We start from the raw sequence: 23,169 nt of genomic DNA on the forward strand, positions 1-23,169 counted from the left end.
AGTGCTCGGCATGACTTCTCAAGAAAGACACTGTCCTACAGGACGGTGTGTAACCCAAGATGGAGCCACATACTTGTGATAACGTTGTATCTTGCTGTCACCATGTTTCAACCGCCATAGTATCAGCTCTATTCTTCTTGCTCTTGGCCTTGTTCATCGCAGAATGCGCGGTCTTTGCAGGATGTGTAAAGGGTGCATGTCGAGCCTAGCTCAGTATGACTGACTCGCTAGCTTTGAGTTGTCTTGCTTGAAGAGATTACAAATCGGTACTCATGTTCTGGGGACTGTCTTGATGGGCTGAATTGAGATTAAGCACAAGCATCCAGCGTAAGTGGTTTTTGTGATTAAACCAATCTACCTTATGGCAGGTTTCGAGTCTTGTGAAATGAAATGTTCAACTCCTGAAGTATGATTTCTAACCTGCGCTGGATTTGACTGGATCAGAAATAAATGGTCATCATTGTTATATCATGGAAGAGGATAGCTCATAAACGGTAGCACAACCATTACACAAGAGAAAGGAGGAATTCGCTGCATCGTGAACTGAGCAAAGAACCAAAGCAAAAGCAGTAGCCGATGTCCGACAAGAATCGAAAGCTGACAGATATTAAGATATTACGCCAAGATGCCGAATGGATTCCCACACATTATCAGAAGTGCGACGGGCGGGGGCGAGGGCGGCGGCTGTATCAGGGACCCTGTAGCGCAGGTTGAATCTAGATCAAGGTCGTGAATCCGGCCAGGAATGCACCCACAACAGTCACCAGACCGTAAAGCTGAATCATGTCTGTCGATGATCGGGCTGCTGCGCCCTCATCGGGCACACCAGTGAAGGGTGCCAGTGAGGTTGTGGTGGAAGCAGCAGTAGCAGCTGGAGTTGAGTTCGATGTCGAAGTGGAATTCACCCGCTTGGGGTCCTGCGCACCACAAGGGTGCTGGCTGCGGCAATCCGATTGGCAGATTGAATTGCCGTTGCAGTTGGTGACACACTCATTGTTTTCTTCTGTGCACAAAAAGTACGGGATCGTCTGAGAATATTGCGAAGAATTCGGGCTTAGGCCATTACTGCAGTCACAGACATAGTACAATGTTTTCTGAGAGCATTGATCCAAGTGGTTAGACGTGCTCAGCCAGCAGAATCATAAAGAAGGGTATCACTCACAGGATCGCAAGTATTCTCCTTTGGCTGGCTCGTCGTTCCAGGCAATTGAAGACAGAGGAGCGGGCATGATGAGGTCTGAGCCTTACACCATTGAGCTTATCCAAGTAACAAGATCAGTATCGCAGGCAATCGCATAGTCCTCCTTGTTAGCTAGGTGACGACATACTTCTCGTATCGATTGGAATGTCATTGACATTGATATTGTAGGAGGAGTTCTGTCCGTTGGCAAGCAGGGCCAGGGAGGCGACAGCAATCGCAGAATGCAACAGATGCATGATGACAGCTTCAACTGAGAGATTAGTGACTGACGAGCTATGCTTTTCGGAATGGAGTCCCTGTCACTGCAGGGTCCCAGCGGTGATCTCCTGAATCTTGAACAAGATCTTCGGAAGGAAATGCCAGACGATGGAGACCAGAGGGTTTGGAGCAAGCAAGAGAGGGATAGGAGTGGGCTTACAGCAATAAGATGGGTCACGAATGATATGTCGAATCTGGGCCAGGGTCCAATGTGAGAGATCCTAGATCGAAGGCAGTGAAGCAGATCCTGGAGAATAAAGGGGGTGGGCAAGGGTTCAGGATTTAGGATTTGAGGAGATCAAAGGGTGAAGAAGACGGGGTGGAGATTGGGGATTGGGGAATGGGGAATGGGGAATGGGGAATGGTGCTGGAGGCTCAGTATATGTAGTTTGTCCAACATCTTGTCTCGTACCACTTGGGTTTGTTACGCGAAGCGAGGTCGAGGTGGCGACGCTATGTGTTGATTAAGCTCCAGACGGGATACTAATGGAGCCAGCCATCCAAGAATGCAACTGGTATAGTATAGTACTAGGTAATTAGTGCTGGATGGCCGTATTGTGCTAGTCGTAACGTTAAGTTGGCTGAGATAAGTACAGTAAGTTCACTTCGTCTCCTCCGTAACTTCCCCGAGGTCCGTGGCAAGCAAGCTAGTTTGCTAGTCGGCTGCCTTCCATGGCGGGGTTTATGCAGATAGGCTGGAAAGAGCTGGGACTGGGAGGGAGGGCGAAACATGCTCGTTATTTTGTGCTTGACTGGGTGAAGTGAGTTTTATAATCAGTCCCAACCTCAACGCGGAGGAAGGGGAAGGAAGGGGAGGGGGCGAAGAGGGAGGGGGAAAGGAAGCCTGGAGGGAAGAGACTCAAGATTGCCCGGCAGCATCAGGAGAGCAGAGAACCTGGTATGTCGATCCGGGGGCCGCTAGCCGATACCACTGACTGACTAGACTACCGTAGTAGTATGAGTAGTTTAGACAGTTAGACAGTCTAGTAAGTACGGACGAAGTCCATACAGTACTGTACACAAGCAGATACACAACCACTCACCCTTTTATCGTTTCCAGGCTGGGATGGAGTTACTATCTTTAGTTTATTACCCTAGTGGCTGGCACTGGGCTGCATGCATTGCAGGTGCATCCGTGACAATCATGGTGATATTTGAGGATCTATGCAGTGCTGAGTAGGAGGGCGAGGAGGAGGAAGAGGGGGTGATGATGGTGATGATGGTGGGAGCATGTCTCAGTGAGATGGTAGCCTTCGAGTATCGCCTCTTACTAGGGGGGAAGCGATGTTTTTTTTGAGAAGTCTTCGTTGTCCATCATCCGGACAAAATGTCTCAGTTGCAGAAGGGTAGAATCCTTCGCAAACACGCTGATTGGGGCCGGACCCTCTTGGCTTTTTCTAGTCTGGACCCTGAAGGCAGCCTAGACCAAAAAAGGCATTTATCTCCCTCCACCACTGGGCCAGTTTGGAATCCAATTGCTGGCTCTTCCGACTCGCCGACACTCTTCAGACTTCGCAGCGTACGGAGTAGCCAGTCGGTCTTCAAACTCGCTGACTTGTCAGCTGGAAATGGCGTGGGGGAAGTCACCGTTGGATAGCATCAAAGACTCGGGCAATGGAGTAATCACTAAATGATGTACACAACTTAATTCAGCTCAAGAACCTTTGTTTGTTGTTCTAACTTCTCACATGACTCGCCGCCTTTCTCGAGCAGTAATTAGTAGTCCCGTGACTGGAGGTGGCTTGGACTGCCCGGGATGGAAGCTGCGGGAAAGTTGCCCGGTGGTGGTGCCATGGCAGTGGCAGTCCTCGTCGCCGTCGGAGTCTGCCGAGGATGATCGCCGCTTCAATCATCATGCCGTCCACCAGAGACCGTTCCTCAACCCAAGAGACACTTATGACGCTGGCGCTGAATTGAAAGGCACTAAAAGCGCATTTCTTGGTTCATGTATGTATGTATGTCCCACGGTCTGAAACATTTCCAACTATCTTATCAGCTCCTCTTCCCGTGATTCAATTCCCCCGCACTTCCTTCTCTCCCCCCCGTTCGTCCCAACGTACAGTACTAGTCTACCTACCGGATAACGCCCTGGACGTGGCTTGTTGTGACCGGTCATCGATGATTCTGGCATGCATCTGACTGTATTATGTACGCCGAACGGACACAGACCCTCTTCCCCCTCATTCAATTCCTCTGCTTGGAACCACGGGAAAGCTTCGAAGACTATTCTATTCAGTCTTAGTGGACATTGAGCTTGCCCTGGGTTAATCTCCGCTACTGGTCATTTTCCTCCTTAAGCTTGCATCGTGATTGACCTGACCTATTCTTAGTGACAGTCAGGATCGTCTCCGCCAAATCTGCCCGAGTGACATTTAGATGGATGGAGCCAGCGAATGAGGATACTGGCCTCGTGCCTTCGCCGCACCCAAACTCTCCCTCCCCCGAACCTTCGGCTACCTCCAGCACGGACAACACCACCCTGAACACAAATACATCTCCCTCCAATCTGCCCATCAACGGCGATGATACCCCTTTGCTTCAAGCTCGGGATGCCTCGAGTAATGAGCGCCCGATGTCCGGGATAGTCCCTCCATATTGGACCCATCACAGAGCTGCTTCCAGAATCTCCCAAATATCTCTCGACGCTGGCCCGGCTATCACCCTCGAGGACCACACGGAAGATCCGGAATGTGAGACTAGTCGTGGACTGTGGGCGAAGAGCGTCTCAGTAGATGATTATGTTGTTGTTCAGGGAAAGACGGGGATTGGATCGTACGTAGTCTGGAATTGCAGGGTTCAAACACTTGATGTGAGTTTGGGCGTACCAAAATTGCGCTGCTGCTACTCTGAGCGCTACGGGACATTGGTAGAGTGCTGATAGCTGCTCCAGGGTGGCCCTATAACAGTTCGATTGAGGTAAGCTTTTCGCATTCTCGCCTATAGCCAAAATTACCTAATGCTTATTTTTATGTTCAGGTATTCCGAGTTCGACGACCTACGACAACGCCTCATAGTATCATTTCCGCATGCCAAAAAGGCACTTCCTCCCTTACCTCCTAAGAGTGTAATCTGTATGTGTCGCACAAGCTGCATAAGAGAGTACACCAGCTCACAGATCCCTTTAGTCAAGTTTCGTCCTAAATTTCTTGAATCGCGTCGCGCTGGTTTGGAATATTTTCTGAAGTGAGTTGCGCCATTGGTGGCAGAATTGTGCACGGATGCGAAGAACTGACATTGTGGTTCAAAGCTGCGTTCTACTGAATCCTGAATTTTCCAGCTCTCCGATTGTCAAGGATTTCCTTTTTGGACGGACGTGCTAAGGGGATCCTGCTCTTTGCCCTTAACATAAACAACCGCCATTCTACTACAATCACGACGTCAACGAAAATGAATATACCTATTCACCCCTGGTTTCATGTCCTCGAGAAAGGAGGCAGATATACTCTTACATATATATATATTGCATCCAACACCATGTGCTGACCCAAACAAACCTCTGGGAAGATTTTAGCGACCATCGCAATTAGTCATGTTTTGCCTTATTTGGACATAGTTAATATCACAGACTTCGTTGGGGATGCACTGTGATAGGTATTGGGCAATGGCTTGTATCACTTCGATACAGTCAGTGTTGACCCATCACTTTGCAGAAAAGTTTCTACGGGACTAGGGGCTCATGTGATGCGTCCCCGACATTCGGGGTGGCCATCCGAGTATTGTGTCAACGATACGCTCCCGCCCCGAAGCCTATAACTTCGGGGTGCATGCGTTCTACGTGCTTCCCCTTACTCATGATCTGGAACCATTGAGGCCCGGAGCCTGTTTAATTATATTCAGCCGCACTTCACTTATAGTATCGAAGTAGCATGACGTGTGAGCCTCATCCTAAGTCGTCGTACCACACATCCTCATAGCTAGCGCAGCTAGCTTTTCTCATCGGCCGCAATGACCACCGATGTGTGTGCTGTCCCGCTATCATGCGCCTTTACCTTTTGCATGTGCTTCGAGTATTTCTTGCCCGCAATGAGCCACCACAGTAGCTCGAGAAACAAGAATCCACCGACACATACACATGTATAGTTCATGTTCGATACTATTCCAGCTAATATTTAGCCACCGGGCCCTTATTTTTTGCAGGCCGCTGGAGACGGCCTTCTCCATAACAACTGAGTCATCCACTTACCGGTCACAGGCATCTCATAAGGGAACGAAAAGAACACGATGGCAAAAATCAACCAGGCCACCGTGATGATATTGACCGTCATCCCCATGGCAAAACTCAAGGCAAAGGGGCCGTGGTGCATGGTTTGCCGACGGAGCAGCACGTTGGTCAAGATCGGCACAAGATAAGCGAAGTTGTTGATCGTCCTGCGTTGCGGTAATGTCAGAACCAGCCCCGGAGCTTCCAAATTCGATTTCAGGGAATGAATGAAGATTAAATACACTGCAGAACTCATCATTGAGTTGAAAGCCGTGCTAGAGCCCAGATAAATGCACCCCAGAAGAGCGACGATGATGCCGACAACTAGCTGGGCGTTGACCGGAACCCCATATCGAGGGCTTACTTTTGAGCAGCTGCAGTGGCCGTCAACATATATTTCTTTCGCTGTTGGGCATTGGCAAGGCTTCTATCAAAGACTCACAATCTCGAGAATGGAAGACCCCCGTCTCTAGCGAACGCCCAGAACATTCGCCCCGTGCCTGTTCAAAGGGAAAGCAGTGTTAACGTAAATACCTACTCGGGGGTTTTAAGGGCCAGGAACATACTGAGCTGCGAACCAATCATACACGGACCTACCGCCACCCACAAGAGGAAAACAAGCGCGAAAGCACCTCCTCGGCTCTGGGTTGCTTGGCGAAAGATTTCCGCCAGAGGCAGGCCCGTGGGCGAGTCGGCAAGAGTTGTGTAGTCTTGGACCGAGAACATCAAAGCTAGAAGATAGGACAATCCGGTCACAAAAGCTATGCCAAGAGTGCAAGCTTATCCGGAGTCATAACACCTGTCAGCGAGACCAATATTGGATATAAACTCGGCATTGATAATGGTTACTTACCCAGAGCCAACGGAGCATTCCTTCCAGGCTGCGAGAAGTCAGTTCAGCACAGCCAGCGCCTCCTGGGAAAGGTAAGTACATACATTTGGCATCTCCTCTGTAATATGCTGTTTATGAGAAGTCAGTCAGAAGCTTCTTAGATCGAGCAAGTCTGACAGGGTATGACTCTTACCGTGATCCCATCTAAGCCACCCAGAGAATATAGCGGATTTACCAAGCCGGTAATGAAGCAAATGACATTATTCTCCCACCCAGTCTCGTTGATCCAGGTACGGAAAACGAATTCAGTATCATTATGTTTCGGGGCCGCCGCCGCCACAGTAACGAGGATGGCAAGCCAAGCCAACTGAAGATAGCATACTTATCAATCGTGAAGCAGAAAGGAAAAAGTCAGTTCTTTCGCAGGACACAGAGGATTAATCAGCCCAAAATCTTCACTTACACGAGAACTTGTTGATTGCAGGCATCCACTTATTCCCAAACATGACAATGGCGCACGTAAGAAGATTGAACCCTTGATATGCCACGAACGTCATCCATGGCTGCAGCACGAAATCGGTTTTATATAATCCAACGAGGGCCATGAAGTTGGATGCGTAAACCAGGTTCGTCGAAGCCGTGGTGAAGATCCCTACCAGTGCAGTTAGTACTGGTGATTGTAGGGAAGACAAGGCTTCTGCATACATCCAAAGACGGTGCTCCAGCCGGTTGCGAAGCTCAGCACATCGCTATAGTGATGGGGGGCTATCGCTGCAATCCAGTGATACATCCCACCTTCCACCGGATACGCCGAGACGAATTCCGCCAGAGACGTGGCCAAGAAACACTGCAGGATGAAGACCAGGATGAATCCGTAGATTACTGTACGAGTCCCAATGTTTAGCTCATGTTGGTTGGATCTTCCTCTTTTACTATTGCTTCCATTTTGCCAGGAAGGGGGGGGTGGGCAATTGCATACATGCGCCAGGTCCTCCCGCATTGATAGAGGTAATCAACCCCAGTCCAAGTCCTATTGAAAAGGAGATTTATTTAGCCAATAGATCAAATTGCACATCTCCCACTCGTCATACCTGTCCAAGAAATGGTACAATTGGCCGCTAATCCAATCAGACTCCATACCGAGAAATGGCGTTTGAGCTCCTGTTTATGTCCTGGAAGAATGTTGAGAAGTTAGCTTGAATGATCGCCATCATCGAGACTCAGTCAGAACTTCCAATCCTCATGAATCCTCATGCGCAGAGGGAAAAACGCAGCCAATCCAGACGTACGTACCCATTTGCGCCAGACGCAGCTCATCTGCATCCTGGACTTGAACGCTGCCAGGCCCATAGTCGTCAGATGGTCGCGCCGGTACATGCGACGTGGCCGTCTTGGAATCACACATTTTGACGCGAGGTGAAGAGTTGATGTGCTCAAGATGGATGTAGAAGCTCCCTCAGAAGTTGGAAGGAAGGAGGAGGGGGAGGGGGGGGGGGACGAGTGCGGTACTCAAGGGATGTATGCGCGTGAGAGGGCCCTCTAACTACTAAGTATAGCCCCATTGCTTTCACCTTATCAACCTTATCAGGATTGATTGGAGGGTCTGCTTATCGGTCGGTGGCAGAGGCACCGGTCATCTTGGGGGAAATCACCGGTTGGCCGAGTGAAAACACCGGAGGATAAATGGGTCTGAAGTCTGCAGGGCAGTGATCTGAAGCAACGGTACGGATCAGAGGGCTTTGGGGGTGGGCTATTTGCCGAGGAGGTATTCGGACTAAGGTTAGGTAGGTAAAGCGTACTCCATAGATGAGACGATAATCGCATTAGATTGAACCGAGATCCTGGACTATACCAGAAAAGGTTGTCTCTGCCAAAGAAAAACTACCAGTTCTAGGGCTCAACAAGATGATGGAGTGAACCTTTGCAAATCATTAATATTACACTGTCTATGATCTATATATACTGACACCTTTCAATCACCAGCCCTTGCTTGTCCTCGTGTCCCATTTATTGCGGTCATAAGTTCATCAATCGGTAGGCCAGAGACATTATGGAAGAAGACATGAAAATCATTGAGCCAGGACTTTTTATACATCCCCGGTCGGTCGGGTCAAGCAGCCGTTTGATTGTGCATATCATGAACAAGCTCGACCGAGGGTTCCGCCTTGTGTATTTGAGCACCGTTAGTTCACCGCTTAGCTTCGATCAATGGCTCTTGTAACCGCCTTTGCTGGGGTCGGCGCTAGGGTTGAGAGGAGCAAGTGTGCCCTCTCCAAGCTCGCGATACGCCTGTTCTCTCGCGACGGACTTGTCACGCCGGATGGTCAAGCAGTTGATACCCAAGAAAGTCGTGATTCTGTTGATGACCAGGAATGCCCAGTGCATGTACGCGACGAACGCCACCATAAGGTAAAGACGTAAGTAGAGTAGCTCGAAAGATGCGCTCACCATCGGAAGGCCCAGACGTGGTAGATTGGCCAGGATAGCACCTCCGATGAGTGGTGTCTGCAGCACCGTCCAATACGGGAATGGCTGTCTCAACAAATGAGCAAGAATAATCTTAGTCGTCATGCGTCCAAAGACGAACGAGATGGTCCAGCAATACAGAACCAGTCGGTTCTGAGCTAGCAGAGTCGAATACGGAGAGAAAAGCCAGGCAAGGTTGCAACCAGTGAAAACGATCATGGGCACCCATTCCTTGAAGATGGGGGTAATGGGCAGGCCTTGTTTCCGGCGCGCAGCCATAACGTTGAGGACACAGCCAGGAAGGTGGCCAAGGAGAAAAGACCCAAGAAGTACGGGAATCCACAGGTCCTTCATAGAATTGTTCCCGAAGATTTGCGGGTAGTTCAAGAACTCAACGATCGGCCGGGACCAGATCTGAGGCCCGTAGACACCTGACGCGATCATGATCGCAATCGCGATAAGCAAACCCTCGGTAGGACCGTTAAAGTAACCGAGGTAAAGGGTGTGCGTATGGTACGTTTCCCAGGTCGAGAAATACATAGCGAGGCACGGAACCAGAGCTGTGTATGCACCTAGTTTCGACGAACCGTAGCCCATCGCCGCCGTCTCAAGCAAACTAGCCAGGGTGCAGTTCAGCGAATCGATGCCATGGCTGCCTAACGTTAGTTCCCTATTGTCTTATCAGAGATAGACATGAATGCTTACTCAAAAAGCTCACCCAAACCACTAGAGGTGCCGGTTCTGCGCGCTTGTTTCCCATCGACGTTATCCAGAGTGGAGTACCTTGCGCTGGTCAGTGACACTAGAACACCGAGATCAAAGGTGCAGACTCACATCCACATGCCAAAAGCGAAGCTGTAATATAACCAAGAAGGACCCTTCGCACACAACTGTTCAGCTTCGCGGAGATGGTAGATTGTAGGGTGGTGCTCTTACTGGGCCCACAAGATCCGGCATATAGATCTCTATAAGCATCACGTTCCCAACGATGAAAAGGAAACCCAGTAGTGTGACCATATTCGGGGCCAACGAGAGTGGTAAAATCTCAACAAATGCATTCCACTAGTCGGGAGTTCTGAGGGTCAGACCAGCGGGCGAAGGCGATTGAAGAGGGCAACCTTACGTAGTGCCTAAGTATATAGTTCGAGATAAAGGACTTATCGACGCTCTGATACTTGTAGCTCTTCAGAGGCATCAAGATATCATCGGAAAGCGAGTCTTGGATCGCTACGAGATGCGCAGGGCCAATTAGCTCTACACAAGCGCAGGGCTGGGGAAAGTACTGAAGCAGAATTGCATGGACACACCTTGGATCCTTCTGAAAATTACGCTCATTCTGGATTGTTATATGTATGACGAAGAATGTCTCGGAAAAACGATTTAGAATAGTCAGATATGGCGCATCGCGCGGTATGCAATTGAAAGGAGGAGAATAGCTCGCGAACAATCACGGATCCTCAATGTACCGATTGAGCCTCTCTACTATTACGTAGTGCTGAACGCTGAAAAAGCAGCCAAGGGCAGTAAAGACGGGGAAAAGATAGTCCTGTCTTGGAGTCTGCTTGAGAGGAGGAATGACTCTGGGCGGAGAAAAAAAAGAAGGAAAAGGAGGGCCTCGGGTTCCAAGTTGGATGATCCCGGCTACAAGAAAGGAAGAGGGAAGAGAGGAACGGGAACGGAATCACGTGTCTGTTACCGTGCTCCGCAAGCTTTCGACGCTGGAAACGCGACATGGTGAGAAATTGAAGTGAACCTCATTTTCTGTGTTTTTGTGTTATTCCTTCTCGACGCCCTTTCTGGGTCCTGCCGCTGGAGGTGCATTTTCTCTCCTGATACCGCGACGAAGATTATCGACCAAGCCGAGCTCACCTCACTCCGCCTTGTTCCTGTTGTTTCCCCGCCGTTGAAGCTCGTCCTACCGATTCAGCCGATAACATCTTCCCCAACTCTGTCGCCCAAGATCGTTCAACAATCGCGCCCGAGGTGAAAGGAAAGTGATATCAGGTACTGGTCTCGTCGCTCTTTGAGCCTGGACATGACGGTGGATGGTCAGTGTGGCGCTCGCGGCGCAGTGCACGACTGAGTATACCCTGCGCCATGCCAGGCGTCGTCGAGCCTCCCTCCGGGGCTCCTAGGCCGGACCTAGGCTTTACTGTCGCGCATCAGAAGGTTGAGCTTGAAATCGACTTTGCGACCAAGAGCCTCAAGGGAAAGACCGAGATTACAATTCACCCGCATCACAAGGATCTTCGCGTATTACGACTGAACTTCCGGCAAGGCGAGCTCAGACGTCTGAATGTCAGTGGGAAGGTACCGACGGTCAAATACGTGGATCAGTATGAGACACTCCAACTATACGGCCCTCACTACCATCAACGTCTTTCCGCCAAGATAGACGGACTGCTCAAGACACCGCCAGAGCCCGATTTGCTCGTGTCTGTTCCGAAAAGCGTTCGAATCGATGAACTCGATCCTTTCTCTATCGAGGCCCAGGATCAAATGACCCTACGCGCTACAGGGGCAGCTGATGAGGGGGAAGGGCCTTTGAGCTCTAAGGCAGCAGAGACATCACTTCCGCGGTTCACGGCATTGACATTGTATATCGAATTCGTTACCGACAACATACGAGACGGGCTGCAGTTCGTAGGGGTCGAAAACGGCGACAGACGCTATCCCCATGCCTACACAACAAACTCGCTTGGGTACGGAGTCGGTTGCCCGCTTTTCCCGTGTGTAGACGACCCTGCTTCACGTTGCACATGGGAGATATCGATTAAATGTCCATGCACGCTGGGCGATATGTTCGATCGCAAGCTGCGGGATCAGGCGAATTTGGGCAGTTCCGGCCGGTCGAATGCTCCAGGACCATATATTGCATCGGATGATGAGGGATTGGATGTAGCGGTCGTTTGTTCCGGCGATCTTACGGACGAGATTATCGACCCGAAGGATTCCAGCAAGAAAACAGTTTCCTTTGCTTGCTACTCTCCTCTCTCGGCACAGCAGGTTGGCTTCGCAATCGGTCCATTTGAGTACGTGAACCTGGCAGATTTCCGCGAAAGTGATCAGGATGAACAGCTTGGTCAAAATGCGATTCCTTTGCATGCGTTCTGTCTCCCCGGTAGGGCGGACGAAGTTCGCAATACATGTTTCCCTATGGCGAAAGCTATAGACTTCTTCTCACTGTCATACGGCTCTTATCCATTTTCAAGCTACAAGGTCTGCTTCGTAGATGACTTGCCCGAAGGCACACTGCCAACGGCCTGTCTCTCCATCTGCAGCAGCCACTCATTGTTTCCCGAAGAAGTCATTGATCCAATGTATGATTCGACACGTACTTTGGTTCATGCTCTCGCATCCCAGTGGATCGGCGTCAATATCGTCCCCAAAGAGCCTGCTGATACCTGGGTCACCGTGGGCGTCTCTTGGTATATCACGGACACTTTCATGCGAAAGCTTTGTGGCAACAATGAATATCGCTTTCGTCTGAAACAGATGTCTGATAAAGTCTGCGATCTGGATTATGAACGACCATCAATCCATGACATGGGAAACATCCTACACATAGATCCTTCTGAGATAGACTTCATTGCGCTCAAAGCTCCCCTCGTTTTGTTCATTCTCGACCGGCGGCTTACGAAGGCAAGCGGAAAGGCAACAATGTCTCGGATCATATCTCGGCTATTCTTGAACTCCAGAATGGGCGACATACCAAATGGAGCCGTCACCAGTTCACTTTTCCAGAAGACTTGTGAACGACTTGGTCACGCAAAGCTGGATGCGTTCTTTCAGCAGTGGGTATATGGCGCTGGGTGTCCGCGCTTCCAGGCTACGCAACGATTCAACAAGAAAAAACTTGTTGTCGAAATGATGATAAGACAAGTTCAAGCAGACCCATCAAGTACACGTGATCTCGACAAAAACGCGTTTATGCGTGACGTCAAAGAAGAGATACGCAATGTCTATGCCGGAGTTGTCCAGCCTGTTTTTACCGGTTCTATGACGATAAGAATTCATGAAGCTGACGGTACGCCTTACGAACACATTGTTGAGATCAAAGAAGGAGTCACCAAGTTTGACATTCCCTACAACACGAAGTACAAGCGGCTGAAGAGGAACAAGAGGCAGAAGGAGCGTGCAGCTGCTGCATCGGGTGGTGACCCTAGCGCTGAAGCACAGGAGGACGTCCTGCTATATTGTCTGGGCGACGTATTACAGAGCGAAGAAGAAATCCAAGAATGGAGGCTTGCCGATTGGAGCAAAGAGGACGAAGAGAGAATGGGACAGGAATCTTATGAGTGGATTCGCATGGACGCAGACTTTGAATGGGTTTGCAAGTTATCACTGGCAATGCCAGGATACATGTATCTCTCACAACTCCAACAGGATCGAGATGTCATTGCGCAATTGGAGGTCAGCTCGTCTCATACTTATTACACATATGCACATGCTGACAGTTTACTAGTCGTTGCAATACATGGCGGTTCAGCGCGAGCACCCGCTGATCTCGTCCATATTTGTACGAACTCTTATGGACCGAAGGTACTTTTACGGCATCCGTGTGGCTGCGGCTCAAGCCCTAGTCAAGCATGCCAAGGAAGAAATCAACTGGCTTGGGTTGTTCCACCTTGAGAGAGCTTTTCAAGAACTTTTCTGTCTCCCGGGGTCTCCGATGACTCGCTCGAACGACTTCGCCGATAGAGCTGCATATGTACTCCAGCTAGTCATTCCAGAAGCTATATCCAAAGTACGCGACAACAATGGAAAGACGCCAATGAGGGTGAAGCGCTTCTTGTATGACAAGTTGAAGTTCAATGATAACTCTAATAATGAGGTGAGCCTCCTACCCGTAGTCATTCATATGTATATGCTCATGGTGTCGCAGTATTCGGACAATTTTTACGTCGCGACATTGATGGAGTCGCTTTGCCACGCGATGCTGGGAAAAGTCGAGTCTCGAATGGACGACCTCGATGATTTCGATATGGATCGTGTGCTTGAGACCCAAGCAGAGGATCAATTAGAGAAAGACGCCATTGCAGAGATCGATAGATACAGAAGAATGGACGAATGGTCCAGTTCTTTCCAGAACATCTATTCTCGCGCCGCATTACGTTGTCAGATGCAACTTATGAAAGCCAACATATCGAGTCTCGATATGATGCAGTTCTTGCCTTACACACGAGCTGGCACTTATGACCTTCTCCGCCTCGCCGCATTCGAATGTCTTGTCGAACTCGATCTATTCCGGAGCCCCGAACTTCTGCGGTGGTTCATATTCACCATGTCAAGCGATTCTTCCGCTTTGATTAGGCGACGACTCCATGGCTTATTCGGCAAAGCCCTGGCGCCTGTTGCCTTCGGCCGCGATGTGAACCAAGAACAACCCGCTGATGCCGACAACTTAATTATCGAGCAAGAATCCTCAACTGAAGTCCGCCAAGCGGATCTTGCACGGAGACAGACCGTTATCGGAGCCTTGGGGGCCTTGAAAAACGAAGTATCAGGCGATCAGGTCCTGAAAGAATCGCTCTGGGCTGCATGCAACTCTCCATACATTGGGGTACTGGAACTCTCCGAGTTTACTGATCTCTGTCGAGTCTTATATGATGCTATCACAACCCGTATGGTTACCCTGAAGTATCCTCGTTACTGGGCTGTGAAGCATCTTGGAAGAGTGAGTCCTACCAGCGCGCCAGCACACACCGCGCACAGCGGCTAAGAAGTCCCGCTAACACCACATAGGGTCGATTACACTTCTTCCGGTCGAGCAAAATCCGGACAGCGCTTGCTCCATCGAAAGATTCTACTGCTGCCAAGCGCAAGCGCGAAGACCAGGCGATGGCACCGCCTCCCCCTCGCATTACATTCAAGAGCTCTAAGCTGGGTTCCAGTGCAGCCCCCTTCAGCCCGAGACCGAGCCCAAAACCGAGCCCGAAACCGAGCCCGAAACCGAGCCCGCAACCGACGCCAAAGTTGCACATTCCAAATTTACCCTCCCCTGCGCCCCAGGCGCCGGCACCGAAGACAGCAACTGCTCCCTCAACACCATCTACGCCCAGTGGTGGGGGGTTCAAACTGAAACTGAAATTCGGCCAGAAGCCGAAATAGTCTTTCCCAAAACAAACTCGATACCATTATTTGCCTAATTCGTTATCTCATTGGGACTTCGGAAAGGGGTCAGGTCAGGAGACGCATGGCGCGGGGTTGCATGGATCATTGTTATCTTTTTTGACAATTCTATATTCTAGAAGAACCATCACTCTATTCTGGATTATTCTTAGGTGACAGATAGTTCAGCCGCCTATCTGTTGGATTGGGATTCAGGCTTTGCAAAGGAAAATGATGATTAGTATGGCTGTCAAGGATCATCTCTCCCAGCAAATTTCACCCTCACGAGATTCCACCCTCGAGGCCTTCCAAACTTAGTCCGTAATGAAAATTCTCGTAGCCAGAGAGTCAAGTACATGAATTGTACTCGATCATACCATGCGAGCAAACCAACCCGTGAACTCCTTATTGCATTTCAAAACAATCCCACAATGAAGGTATAAAAAGACATTTCAATTTCAGTTTCCCGCCGCCTCTGACCTCTCTCATTTGTCGCTTATACGCTCCAGAGCCTAAGTAACGCACGTAAGTTAGTCAGTGCGACCACTGGATGACAAGAAGGGATGGGACGAGGATAGAAAGACCCACCTCAAGCATAACAACGGAGTTGCCGCGGATGACCTATGAAACATTCCCAATATCAGCTTTTCTTCTGGTCCTGATCTAAGTCTTGGAGTCAGGAGGTCCGAGCTAACATACCACCATGCCGATAGCGACCTTCTCACCACCTTGCTTCTCTTCGAAAGCCTCATCGAGCACAATGTTCATGAATACCTGCCATGCAGCCCGCCGTTAGCGACATCCCTCTCAAAAATACAAGAAGAGGCATTTGGGACTCCGCGTGAGGAAACAAGCATCCAGGGGTCTTTTCTCCGTGCTCCGTGATGCCTCCACCCCATGATGGAATCAATCAAGAATATAAAAACGCACATCGTAGCCGCGCAGGATACCAATGACTTTGCGGTTGCCGTTCAGTTGGCAGAATACCCGCTTCTCCATGTACTAGATAGAGAAAAAGACCTTGTCAGCAAATCACGATTCAGGGATAGATTGGAGCTCGAAGTAACAGATCATACCTTCTTCAATTCCGGCTGAGCTTGAGGCATTTTGGGCTGATTTGATCGGGTGGATCGTCTATTATATCCCGCTGTCGCGTTGCGGACTTTTGACGTACAGCGAGCGGGCGGCGTAGGAGGAGGAGGGATAAGCTGGCCCGGATAAAGGTTGTTCCCGGGGGAAGCTTCCAACGAAAGAAACCGGGGGCGGCGGAAGTGGAATCAGTGACGCCAGTGCTTGTCGGAGGCCGCTACTGTTGTTATCCTGGACGAGGGAGAGGACTTATACGGTCGGGATCTGTTTACAATGAGCTTAAAGGTTGCTAATCGCCGAAAACCTCGCAAAATCGGAGGAGATGACGAAGATAGCGATGGCGGGGAGCAAGGTTCGTTGTTGAAACATGCAAATACTGCTTTAACATTCTAGCAAGGACAGTGGGATCTGACTAGTTCTAGACTCCGGACCCGTTGTCAAGCGTCCGTCGAATTTCAAAACGAAACAAAAGTCGAAATTGCGTCTCTCCTTCGGTCCCGGCGAGACGTCGATGACGGACAACAGCGGCGATGGTGAGAATGAAAGTGAGGTAGTAATGCCAAAGCGACATGGCTTGGGCCGACGGGTCTTGGAAAAGAGCGCCTTTCAGAGGTCATTAACTCCGTCTGGGGCTGGCAATCCTCCTTCCTTGAGGGTTGGACCCGAGCAAGATCGGCCGAGCTATAGTCAGGACTATCTAAAGGAGCTGCGCGAGTCGACCCCCTCGACCCCGAAGGCGACAAGCACCGAGGAAGAGGAGAAGAAGGAGAAGACGATCGACGTGGCTGCCAAGTTTGGAGAAGTGATGAAGGTATCAGCGCCAGCGGCCATCCCCAGTGAAGGGGAGATTAGGGAGAAGAAAGCTCGGAGAGCACGTCTCGCTAAGGAACATGGGAGTCTTTCGACCACGGAAAAGGACTTTATCTCTCTTGACGTTGGTGGCGATGATGATGATGATGAATGGGATTTACAGGGTCGACGGGAGCAAGCCGAGGATACCAGATTGGTCCGTGACGACGAAGATTTTGCTGAAGGATTTGACGAGTTTGTGGAAGATGGTCGCATCTCCCTTGGAAGGAAAGCAGAGCGCGAACAGCAGCGACGGCAACGCGAGGAGATGCGAGAACTTATCGACGACGCCGAGGCACTCTCAGAAGAAGACGATTCGGATGTGGAAGAAAAGGCGGCCTACGAAGCTAAGCAAACACGAGCTGCGATGGGCAACAGTCATCGGGACAGTATTGGTCGGCCAAAAACACCACCTAAAGTTACCTCGCTTCCGCGTCTTGCTCATTCCCTTGAGCGACTACGTATGAACCTCGCCGTCCTGGAAAAGTCCAAAGCCCAGATAGTCGATCGCATGGAAGAGTTGCGGAAGGAGAAGGCCGACATAGCTGTCCGCGAGGTGGAGATCCAGGTCCTGATAAAAGAGGCTGGCGATACCTATGAAAAGCTCAAGCAGGAAGCTGAAGCATCGTCAGGTGTCGAAGGCAATCAATCAGCAGCTGACGACTTTGCGAACTCCCGCGGTTTGGAGGGCCTGGGCGCATCAATGGCACCTTCGACGGCAAGTAACTCGGAACAGGAACCCTGAAGGCGTGATTACTTTATTTGTTTCTTCGTGTCTGGATCTCGTCCATTGTTCTTGCCCTGACAGACCGACAAGGCCCTAGCTGCAACACTTCTGTTGTCAAGCCTTTGCTCATTATCCTACTGTCTATCGCATCATGACCGCATGTTTATCTTTCTGTGATACCCACCCGCATGAAAACTACTCTATGCCTTGTTGACCCGGTCGAACATGGCTCCGCCACTCTTTCTCTCTTGGTTCCATCAACCGTTGCGTAAGACCGAGTGTGTTGAAAAAGAAAAAGAAGAAACTGCCCCGTAGGCCAGCCTATTTGCATCTCGGCTTTGCTTCCACTGATTAAGCAAGATTTAGATGTCAGCGAAGTGTTATACCGTTCATTGAATCGCCTATCGACGAGACAGATGGAGAGCTTCTTCACCTCTATCATCATTCTGATGCAACTCCAATTGAATTGTTCCTTGACCTCTTCTTCGTTGCCAACCTCTCAACTTTCACAGCTACGCATGAGATCAACAATGTAGATGGTTAGACTTGAGATTCCCCCTTAACAGCTCGTGTTGACCCTGATCTAATGAGTCCTGGCAGCGTTGGTGGCATATGTTGGCTTTCTTGGGGTGGTCTGGTTCACCTGGTTCCAAGTGACCTTGTTCGATATTCGATTCGCTCGCGACTCGATCTTTGAGCGAATCTGTAAAGCTATCCAAATGGCCGTGATGGTGGAATTTGCGTCAGCAGGGACTCGATTTACCACACAAATGCAAGACGAGAACATCTGGGCATTCCAGTCATTGAGCCTGATACTCGGTGTCAGTCGGCTTCTGCTTTCTATACAATACACTGTCGACGCCGTCTTCCTGAGCAAGCGTATGAGGTCTGCGTCTAAAAGAATTTATTTTATCGCCGCAACCTTATTTATCACGGGTTTCATCTACTTCTGGGTAAGCACTCAAAATATAGAACATGCATCGGCATGAGGATGATTGGGAAACTGACCTGTCACTAGATGTATTTTGCCTTTCGCAGCCGAGGTGTGGACGGCACATATGCCTGGATTGTTTGGTTCGTTCTGTTCGCCATAGAGATGTGGGTAGTCATGGGGACGTCTTCTGTGAAAGCAGGGATCGGTCTTCAGGACACTCATCTGAACGTAAGGATGGGGCTACTAACCCTGATAATTATCGGTGAGGGCGTCATCGCTATCACAAGGATTGTTAACAAGACAGTCGGACCGGGAGGATGGACCAAGTGGTCGTTTGCCCATATTCTCGGCGTCACGACTAGTGTGGTATGGATCCAGCCATGCTCTTCCCCGTCGAGTCCGAGACATGCTAACTACTTGGGAATACTTAGTATTTTCTATGGCAAGCGTACTTCGATCTCTCCCCACGGCGTACCATGGGCAAGTTTTCTCAGCAGATCTGGGCCCAGCTCCACTTTCCGTTCCATGTCGTTCTCATTCTTCTGCTCGAAGGCTCTCAGATCCTTGCCTTGACTCTGGACATCACTCTGAAGCTCAAGTATCTGACTGAGACGATATTATGGACCTGCGAAGAGCCAAGACCCATGGCAGAAGAGGCCATTCATCTGCTGCGCACGACCATTGCTGATATGGAGATCAACTACAGCCGGGGCGCGATCAATGAACAAATCTCGATTTCCCAACTGTTGGACGATCTTCCGTATCAGCCACTGTGCCCATCGGATGGGCCAGATGACTTCCCTGCCACTAGTGACCTTCTCAGTAACCTGGTCGGAAATGTTACAGCGGCTTTGTTCTCCAGCATGGGTATCATGCCCTCCAAGAATGCAGACATTGGATCGATGGGTAGTGATCGGTTACTGCGAATGTACATGGAGCTCCTTAGCTTTGTCTATATCTACTACTTTGCGGTGGCAAGTCTGGCCATGTTCTTCTTTGCTGCATTCGTCTTGTTGACGCGTCGCCATGCCCGCGGTATCTGTGCTGCTATCAGTGTGGCAGTGCGGGTCTGTTTTGGGATATTCTTAGCCGGTCTGATCGGATTTTCCCGGCACTTTTCGCTCGTTTACTCGTTCATGACATCTCCGGCTATTCTGTATACCTTCACGCTTATTCTTCTAACTGGTAAGTCGAGATCCCCTCTTTCCGTGCAGTTGAATTACTAAGCCATGTCACAGTGCTCCTAGTTGACCGATTTCTGGACCGTCATGGTGAGCGCATCAAGCCCCAAATGGGATGGAAGCAGTCAATCGAAGCTCTTTGGTAGCCATTTCGGACGATGGAGCTGCAGGAAGGCTTCTGTGACAATCATTTCTACATCATTTCTAAGGATGACTGTGACAAATACAGTTCATCCCCGGCTGTCGCCACTTGTGTTTGCAAAAATCCATTCCTATTCCATTCTATTGTGGGTCATTGTGGGCAAGGGCCACAGGTAGAGCACAATAGGTGCAGTATTGTAGCAGTAGAACCTGTGTCTCAGGCCGTAGTGATTGCACTCATCTGATAGATGACTCTCAACCCGCCGTAACCTTGTCCCTCATGATCAAAGAACAAGATGACACGCCACTCTCGCAATGGTCGCGACGGCTAGGATGAATGATCCGTTGGCAAACTGGGTAGTCACCCACGGGAAGAGACATAAGAGATCAAAACAGTCTCGTTTGAAGACCCCCCCCCAACCTCCCCATCAGTGCTCTGCTTCGTAATTTCTCATATCTCGTAGAAAGATAACTGAGAGTTGGGACAAAGGGGAAGCAAGAAAGTAAGAAGCACGCTATCGGTCCGCCTTTCCCCCATCCCCGGAATCATTGGAAAAGCAACCCGAGCAAGAGGTAACAGTCCGATGGGACGGAGAAAGTCCTCCCCAAGGATGAGTAATGGGGAGAAAGCGAAAAAGAAAAAAAAAGACCACAAAATTAAACACGGAAGTAGCAGGGGTCCCCGGACTTTGGGGTTGGAAATGAAAAAAAACCACGGTAGTGGTTCATTTCCCTGCCATTTCTGTGTTTTTTTTTCTACATTACATAAAAATTCTTCGAACATTTAGTGAATCTGATAGGTAGGCTTCCAAGTGGACTGGTAGCTATACCCTACGTACAATCAAGAAGTGACCAATCAAATGTTTTCCTCCAGGCATAACGACTATGTCCTACGAGTAAGTACACCTGGCGAGTACTATCATAGGTACTATGTACGACTGTAGACTACAACTACCCATGTACAGATACCCTGGCCGTGTCACCATTGGTACCCAACGCCGAAAAATTGCTCAAGGGAGATTGAAACCAAGAAAAGAATCAAGTGGGATAGGCAATGACAACATAACTGTAAGCTTCCGAGGATGGTCCCGGTCTGGGGTCTGGGGTTGGATGATGAATAGATAGATAGATAGATAGATAAAACGTGATCACCAGCTTTATCATGGGATGGGCCCGAGGACAGGGATGGGGGAAGGGGGCCCAGCATGGCCAGGATCAATGATCCTAGAAGCGGAGAAAGAGAGTGAGAATCTATAATTGGTAGTAAGTTTAGTGAGTGAGTACTGGGCGGAGCGAGGATTTGGGGATGGACGAAGGAAGGAGCATAACGCCTACCGACAGGCGCCGCGCCGTGGCCCCATCAGCGCCAGCATCAGTGGTCACTAAGCTAATAACAAAGGTAAATGACGGCGGGTATGTAGAGCGGGAGGGAAGGAAGGTATGCTAAATAGGGCCACCTACAGGTAAGCAGGCAGGCAGGCAGGCAGGCATCCAGACCGTTCCTTCGCATCGTGAACGGGGGGCGCTGAGAAAGAATCGATAGGCCGAGCGATAGGTCAACAGCATCTCATCTGGACCTTTGGGGGGGGGGTTAGTCTAGTCTTTCGTGCGTGATCTGTCTATCTGTCTGTCAACCCACCGGGTCGCAAGCTCCGACTGTGTGTATCACCGTTGGATTGTTGCTGATTGGGTCGGGAAAGGCAGGGACGTTTGAGGGCGGGTTGGATGGAGGGATATGGGCTATATCCTGGCTGAATTTGGTTTGGATCACGGGAGTTCATACGCGAAAGAAGGAACCCCCTTCTTCGAGAGAGCTCTGGTTTTTTAGTATCCCGGATTTGGACCACTCTTTCCCCGTCCCTTCCCCTGTCACTGGCCATGGGTTGGTGATCAAGATCGGAATTGACCTGCAGATGCAGGAACGTTTCGTCGTCCGTTGTGGAGTGGAGGGAGGCTTGGGGGAGCAAGAGAGAAGCTAGAGCTGGCCAGTCGACAAGTGACCAGAAAGTAGTAGAAAAAGCAAAAAAAAAATATCGGATCAATAGAGATCTATTCACAACACAAAGAGAGGGAGACCAGGTACGCTGGCAGATCTACCGGGGAATTGTGGTGAATTCTCCGATCAAACGTCGCGGTGGATGAAGTAAGGGAAGCGGACAAAGCCCTATATGTAAGTATCCGAACTGGTTGCCAGCACAGCCAAACCAACCACACCCAATCACAGATGAATCCCAGGTTAATGACAGTGGAGTCTCATCCGGGGTCCCAGAAACCTTGAAGAAAATGCCCTTGACAGTTGGAAAATCCTGATTCAGATCTGACCAATCGACTATCGATCCTTGCCAGTCCTGTTCTTCGTCGCCGAACGCCACGAGATGATCTTCTATTCGGCTTATGACCCTCCTTCCAGATGAGTTCCATGTTGAGCCTTCCGTGTGGGAGCTTGATATGAGGAAGAGCTGGAATGAGAGCTTGGTCGTCGAGGTTTTAGGCCTTTTCGGTCGGATTCCACGCCTTTTCGGCAAGCCATTCAAGGGGACATGCTTCAGTCCTCAATAACTAGGCCGGGGAAGCGGAGAGAGGGGACAAGAAGGATTTCGTTCTGTACAGGACAAGGAATGTGGCTCCGGAAGTGTGGAGGGACCTCAATACTCATATCGCAGCATCACGACTGTCAGGGATATGGAATTAGAGAAGGACTTAAGGGGCACATCGCTTCTGCTCTTCCTCGATGAGCTAAAGACTGCCCTGGAGATTTCTCGAGAGCTACTATCTTTTTTCTTCAAGTGTCAACGTTCGCGTGTTGGATTAGAGACAGTGTCTTGAGCTGAACGCATTGTATATTGTGACGACCCCATCGCGTCCGCTGTGCTGGAGCCATAATACTTGCCACAAAGAGCGTTGACAGTGGACCGAGACATTGTTCGCTGTTGGACCAAGTGGCGGAAAGTGACCAAGTCTTGGATACCGGGCTGTTCCTTGTCCCTTCCATTATCATTCACGCCCACTGCCATCTTTCTCCGTGCTTTTTGTTTCTTTCGACCGAAACACAGCAGGGGCTAGCCTTTCGATTGGGACTCGTTGAGGGTAAAGGCATTGCAACTGAATCTCGCTTCCGAGTGCAACAGACCAATCGCCTGGTCTATGTTCTGAGTAAGTTGACCGCAACTCTTCAACAA

The 23,169-nt window shown here is 50.0% G+C and overlaps 7 protein-coding genes across 7 annotated transcripts; 3 read left to right on the forward strand and 4 right to left on the reverse strand.

The window, feature by feature from the left end:
* Positions 1-716: 716 nt before the first annotated feature.
* On the reverse strand, positions 717-1,255 carry BO95DRAFT_363595 (uncharacterized protein; the record flags this gene model as incomplete). Its single annotated transcript, XM_025582622.1, has 2 exons — positions 717-1,094; positions 1,163-1,255. Coding segments are annotated over 2 exons (471 nt in total), but the record flags the coding sequence as incomplete, so codon positions are not given.
* A 2,584-nt stretch (positions 1,256-3,839) lies between these two features.
* BO95DRAFT_363446 (uncharacterized protein) lies at positions 3,840-4,779 on the forward strand (the record flags this gene model as incomplete). The annotated part of the gene is made up of 5 exons (XM_025582616.1): positions 3,840-4,268; positions 4,350-4,375; positions 4,436-4,530; positions 4,585-4,642; positions 4,707-4,779. 5 exons carry the CDS (start codon positions 3,840-3,842, stop codon positions 4,777-4,779), a joined length of 681 nt encoding a protein of 226 aa, XP_025442081.1.
* Positions 4,780-5,280: 501 nt separating this feature from the next.
* BO95DRAFT_389568 (putative choline transporter Hnm1) lies at positions 5,281-7,972 on the reverse strand. The gene is made up of 13 exons (XM_025583580.1): positions 7,786-7,972; positions 7,584-7,664; positions 7,472-7,522; positions 7,198-7,374; positions 6,956-7,144; positions 6,686-6,873; positions 6,597-6,620; positions 6,514-6,541; positions 6,227-6,439; positions 6,103-6,160; positions 5,903-6,034; positions 5,643-5,827; positions 5,281-5,552 (listed from the first exon to the last, which is right to left on the reverse strand). The coding sequence occupies exons 1-13, from the start codon at positions 7,895-7,897 to the stop codon at positions 5,383-5,385; spliced, it is 1,608 nt and encodes a 535-aa protein (XP_025442082.1). The 5' UTR covers positions 7,898-7,972; the 3' UTR covers positions 5,281-5,382.
* A 433-nt stretch (positions 7,973-8,405) lies between these two features.
* Positions 8,406-10,577, reverse strand: BO95DRAFT_442950 (sn-1,2-diacylglycerol cholinephosphotransferase). Its single transcript, XM_025586564.1, has 6 exons — positions 10,266-10,577; positions 10,082-10,185; positions 9,895-10,020; positions 9,793-9,836; positions 9,664-9,741; positions 8,406-9,610 (listed from the first exon to the last, which is right to left on the reverse strand). The coding sequence occupies exons 1-6, from the start codon at positions 10,291-10,293 to the stop codon at positions 8,698-8,700; spliced, it is 1,293 nt and encodes a 430-aa protein (XP_025442083.1). The 5' UTR covers positions 10,294-10,577; the 3' UTR covers positions 8,406-8,697.
* Positions 10,578-10,876: 299 nt separating this feature from the next.
* BO95DRAFT_135464 (transcription initiation factor TFIID subunit TAF2) lies at positions 10,877-15,334 on the forward strand. Its single transcript, XM_025580543.1, has 4 exons — positions 10,877-13,371; positions 13,424-13,792; positions 13,844-14,635; positions 14,704-15,334. The coding sequence occupies exons 1-4, from the start codon at positions 11,056-11,058 to the stop codon at positions 15,067-15,069; spliced, it is 3,843 nt and encodes a 1,280-aa protein (XP_025442084.1). The 5' UTR covers positions 10,877-11,055; the 3' UTR covers positions 15,070-15,334.
* On the reverse strand, positions 15,228-16,228 carry BO95DRAFT_442952 (putative small nuclear ribonucleoprotein SmG). Its single transcript, XM_025586565.1, has 5 exons — positions 16,146-16,228; positions 16,000-16,071; positions 15,769-15,843; positions 15,658-15,690; positions 15,228-15,581 (listed from the first exon to the last, which is right to left on the reverse strand). The coding sequence occupies exons 1-5, from the start codon at positions 16,173-16,175 to the stop codon at positions 15,555-15,557; spliced, it is 237 nt and encodes a 78-aa protein (XP_025442085.1). The 5' UTR covers positions 16,176-16,228; the 3' UTR covers positions 15,228-15,554.
* A 203-nt stretch (positions 16,229-16,431) lies between these two features.
* Positions 16,432-19,894, forward strand: BO95DRAFT_453311 (uncharacterized protein; the record flags this gene model as incomplete). The annotated part of the gene is made up of 7 exons (XM_025588199.1): positions 16,432-16,510; positions 16,581-17,729; positions 18,008-18,012; positions 18,108-18,273; positions 18,335-18,687; positions 18,753-19,034; positions 19,100-19,894. 7 exons carry the CDS (start codon positions 16,432-16,434, stop codon positions 19,892-19,894), a joined length of 2,829 nt encoding a protein of 942 aa, XP_025442086.1.
* Between the last annotated feature and the right edge of the window lie 3,275 nt (positions 19,895-23,169).

The sequence above is a fragment of the Aspergillus brunneoviolaceus genome (assembly GCF_003184695.1).
Source record: "Aspergillus brunneoviolaceus CBS 621.78 unplaced genomic scaffold BO95scaffold_35, whole genome shotgun sequence".
In the NCBI taxonomy this organism is placed as follows: Eukaryota; Fungi; Ascomycota; class Eurotiomycetes; order Eurotiales; family Aspergillaceae; genus Aspergillus; species Aspergillus brunneoviolaceus.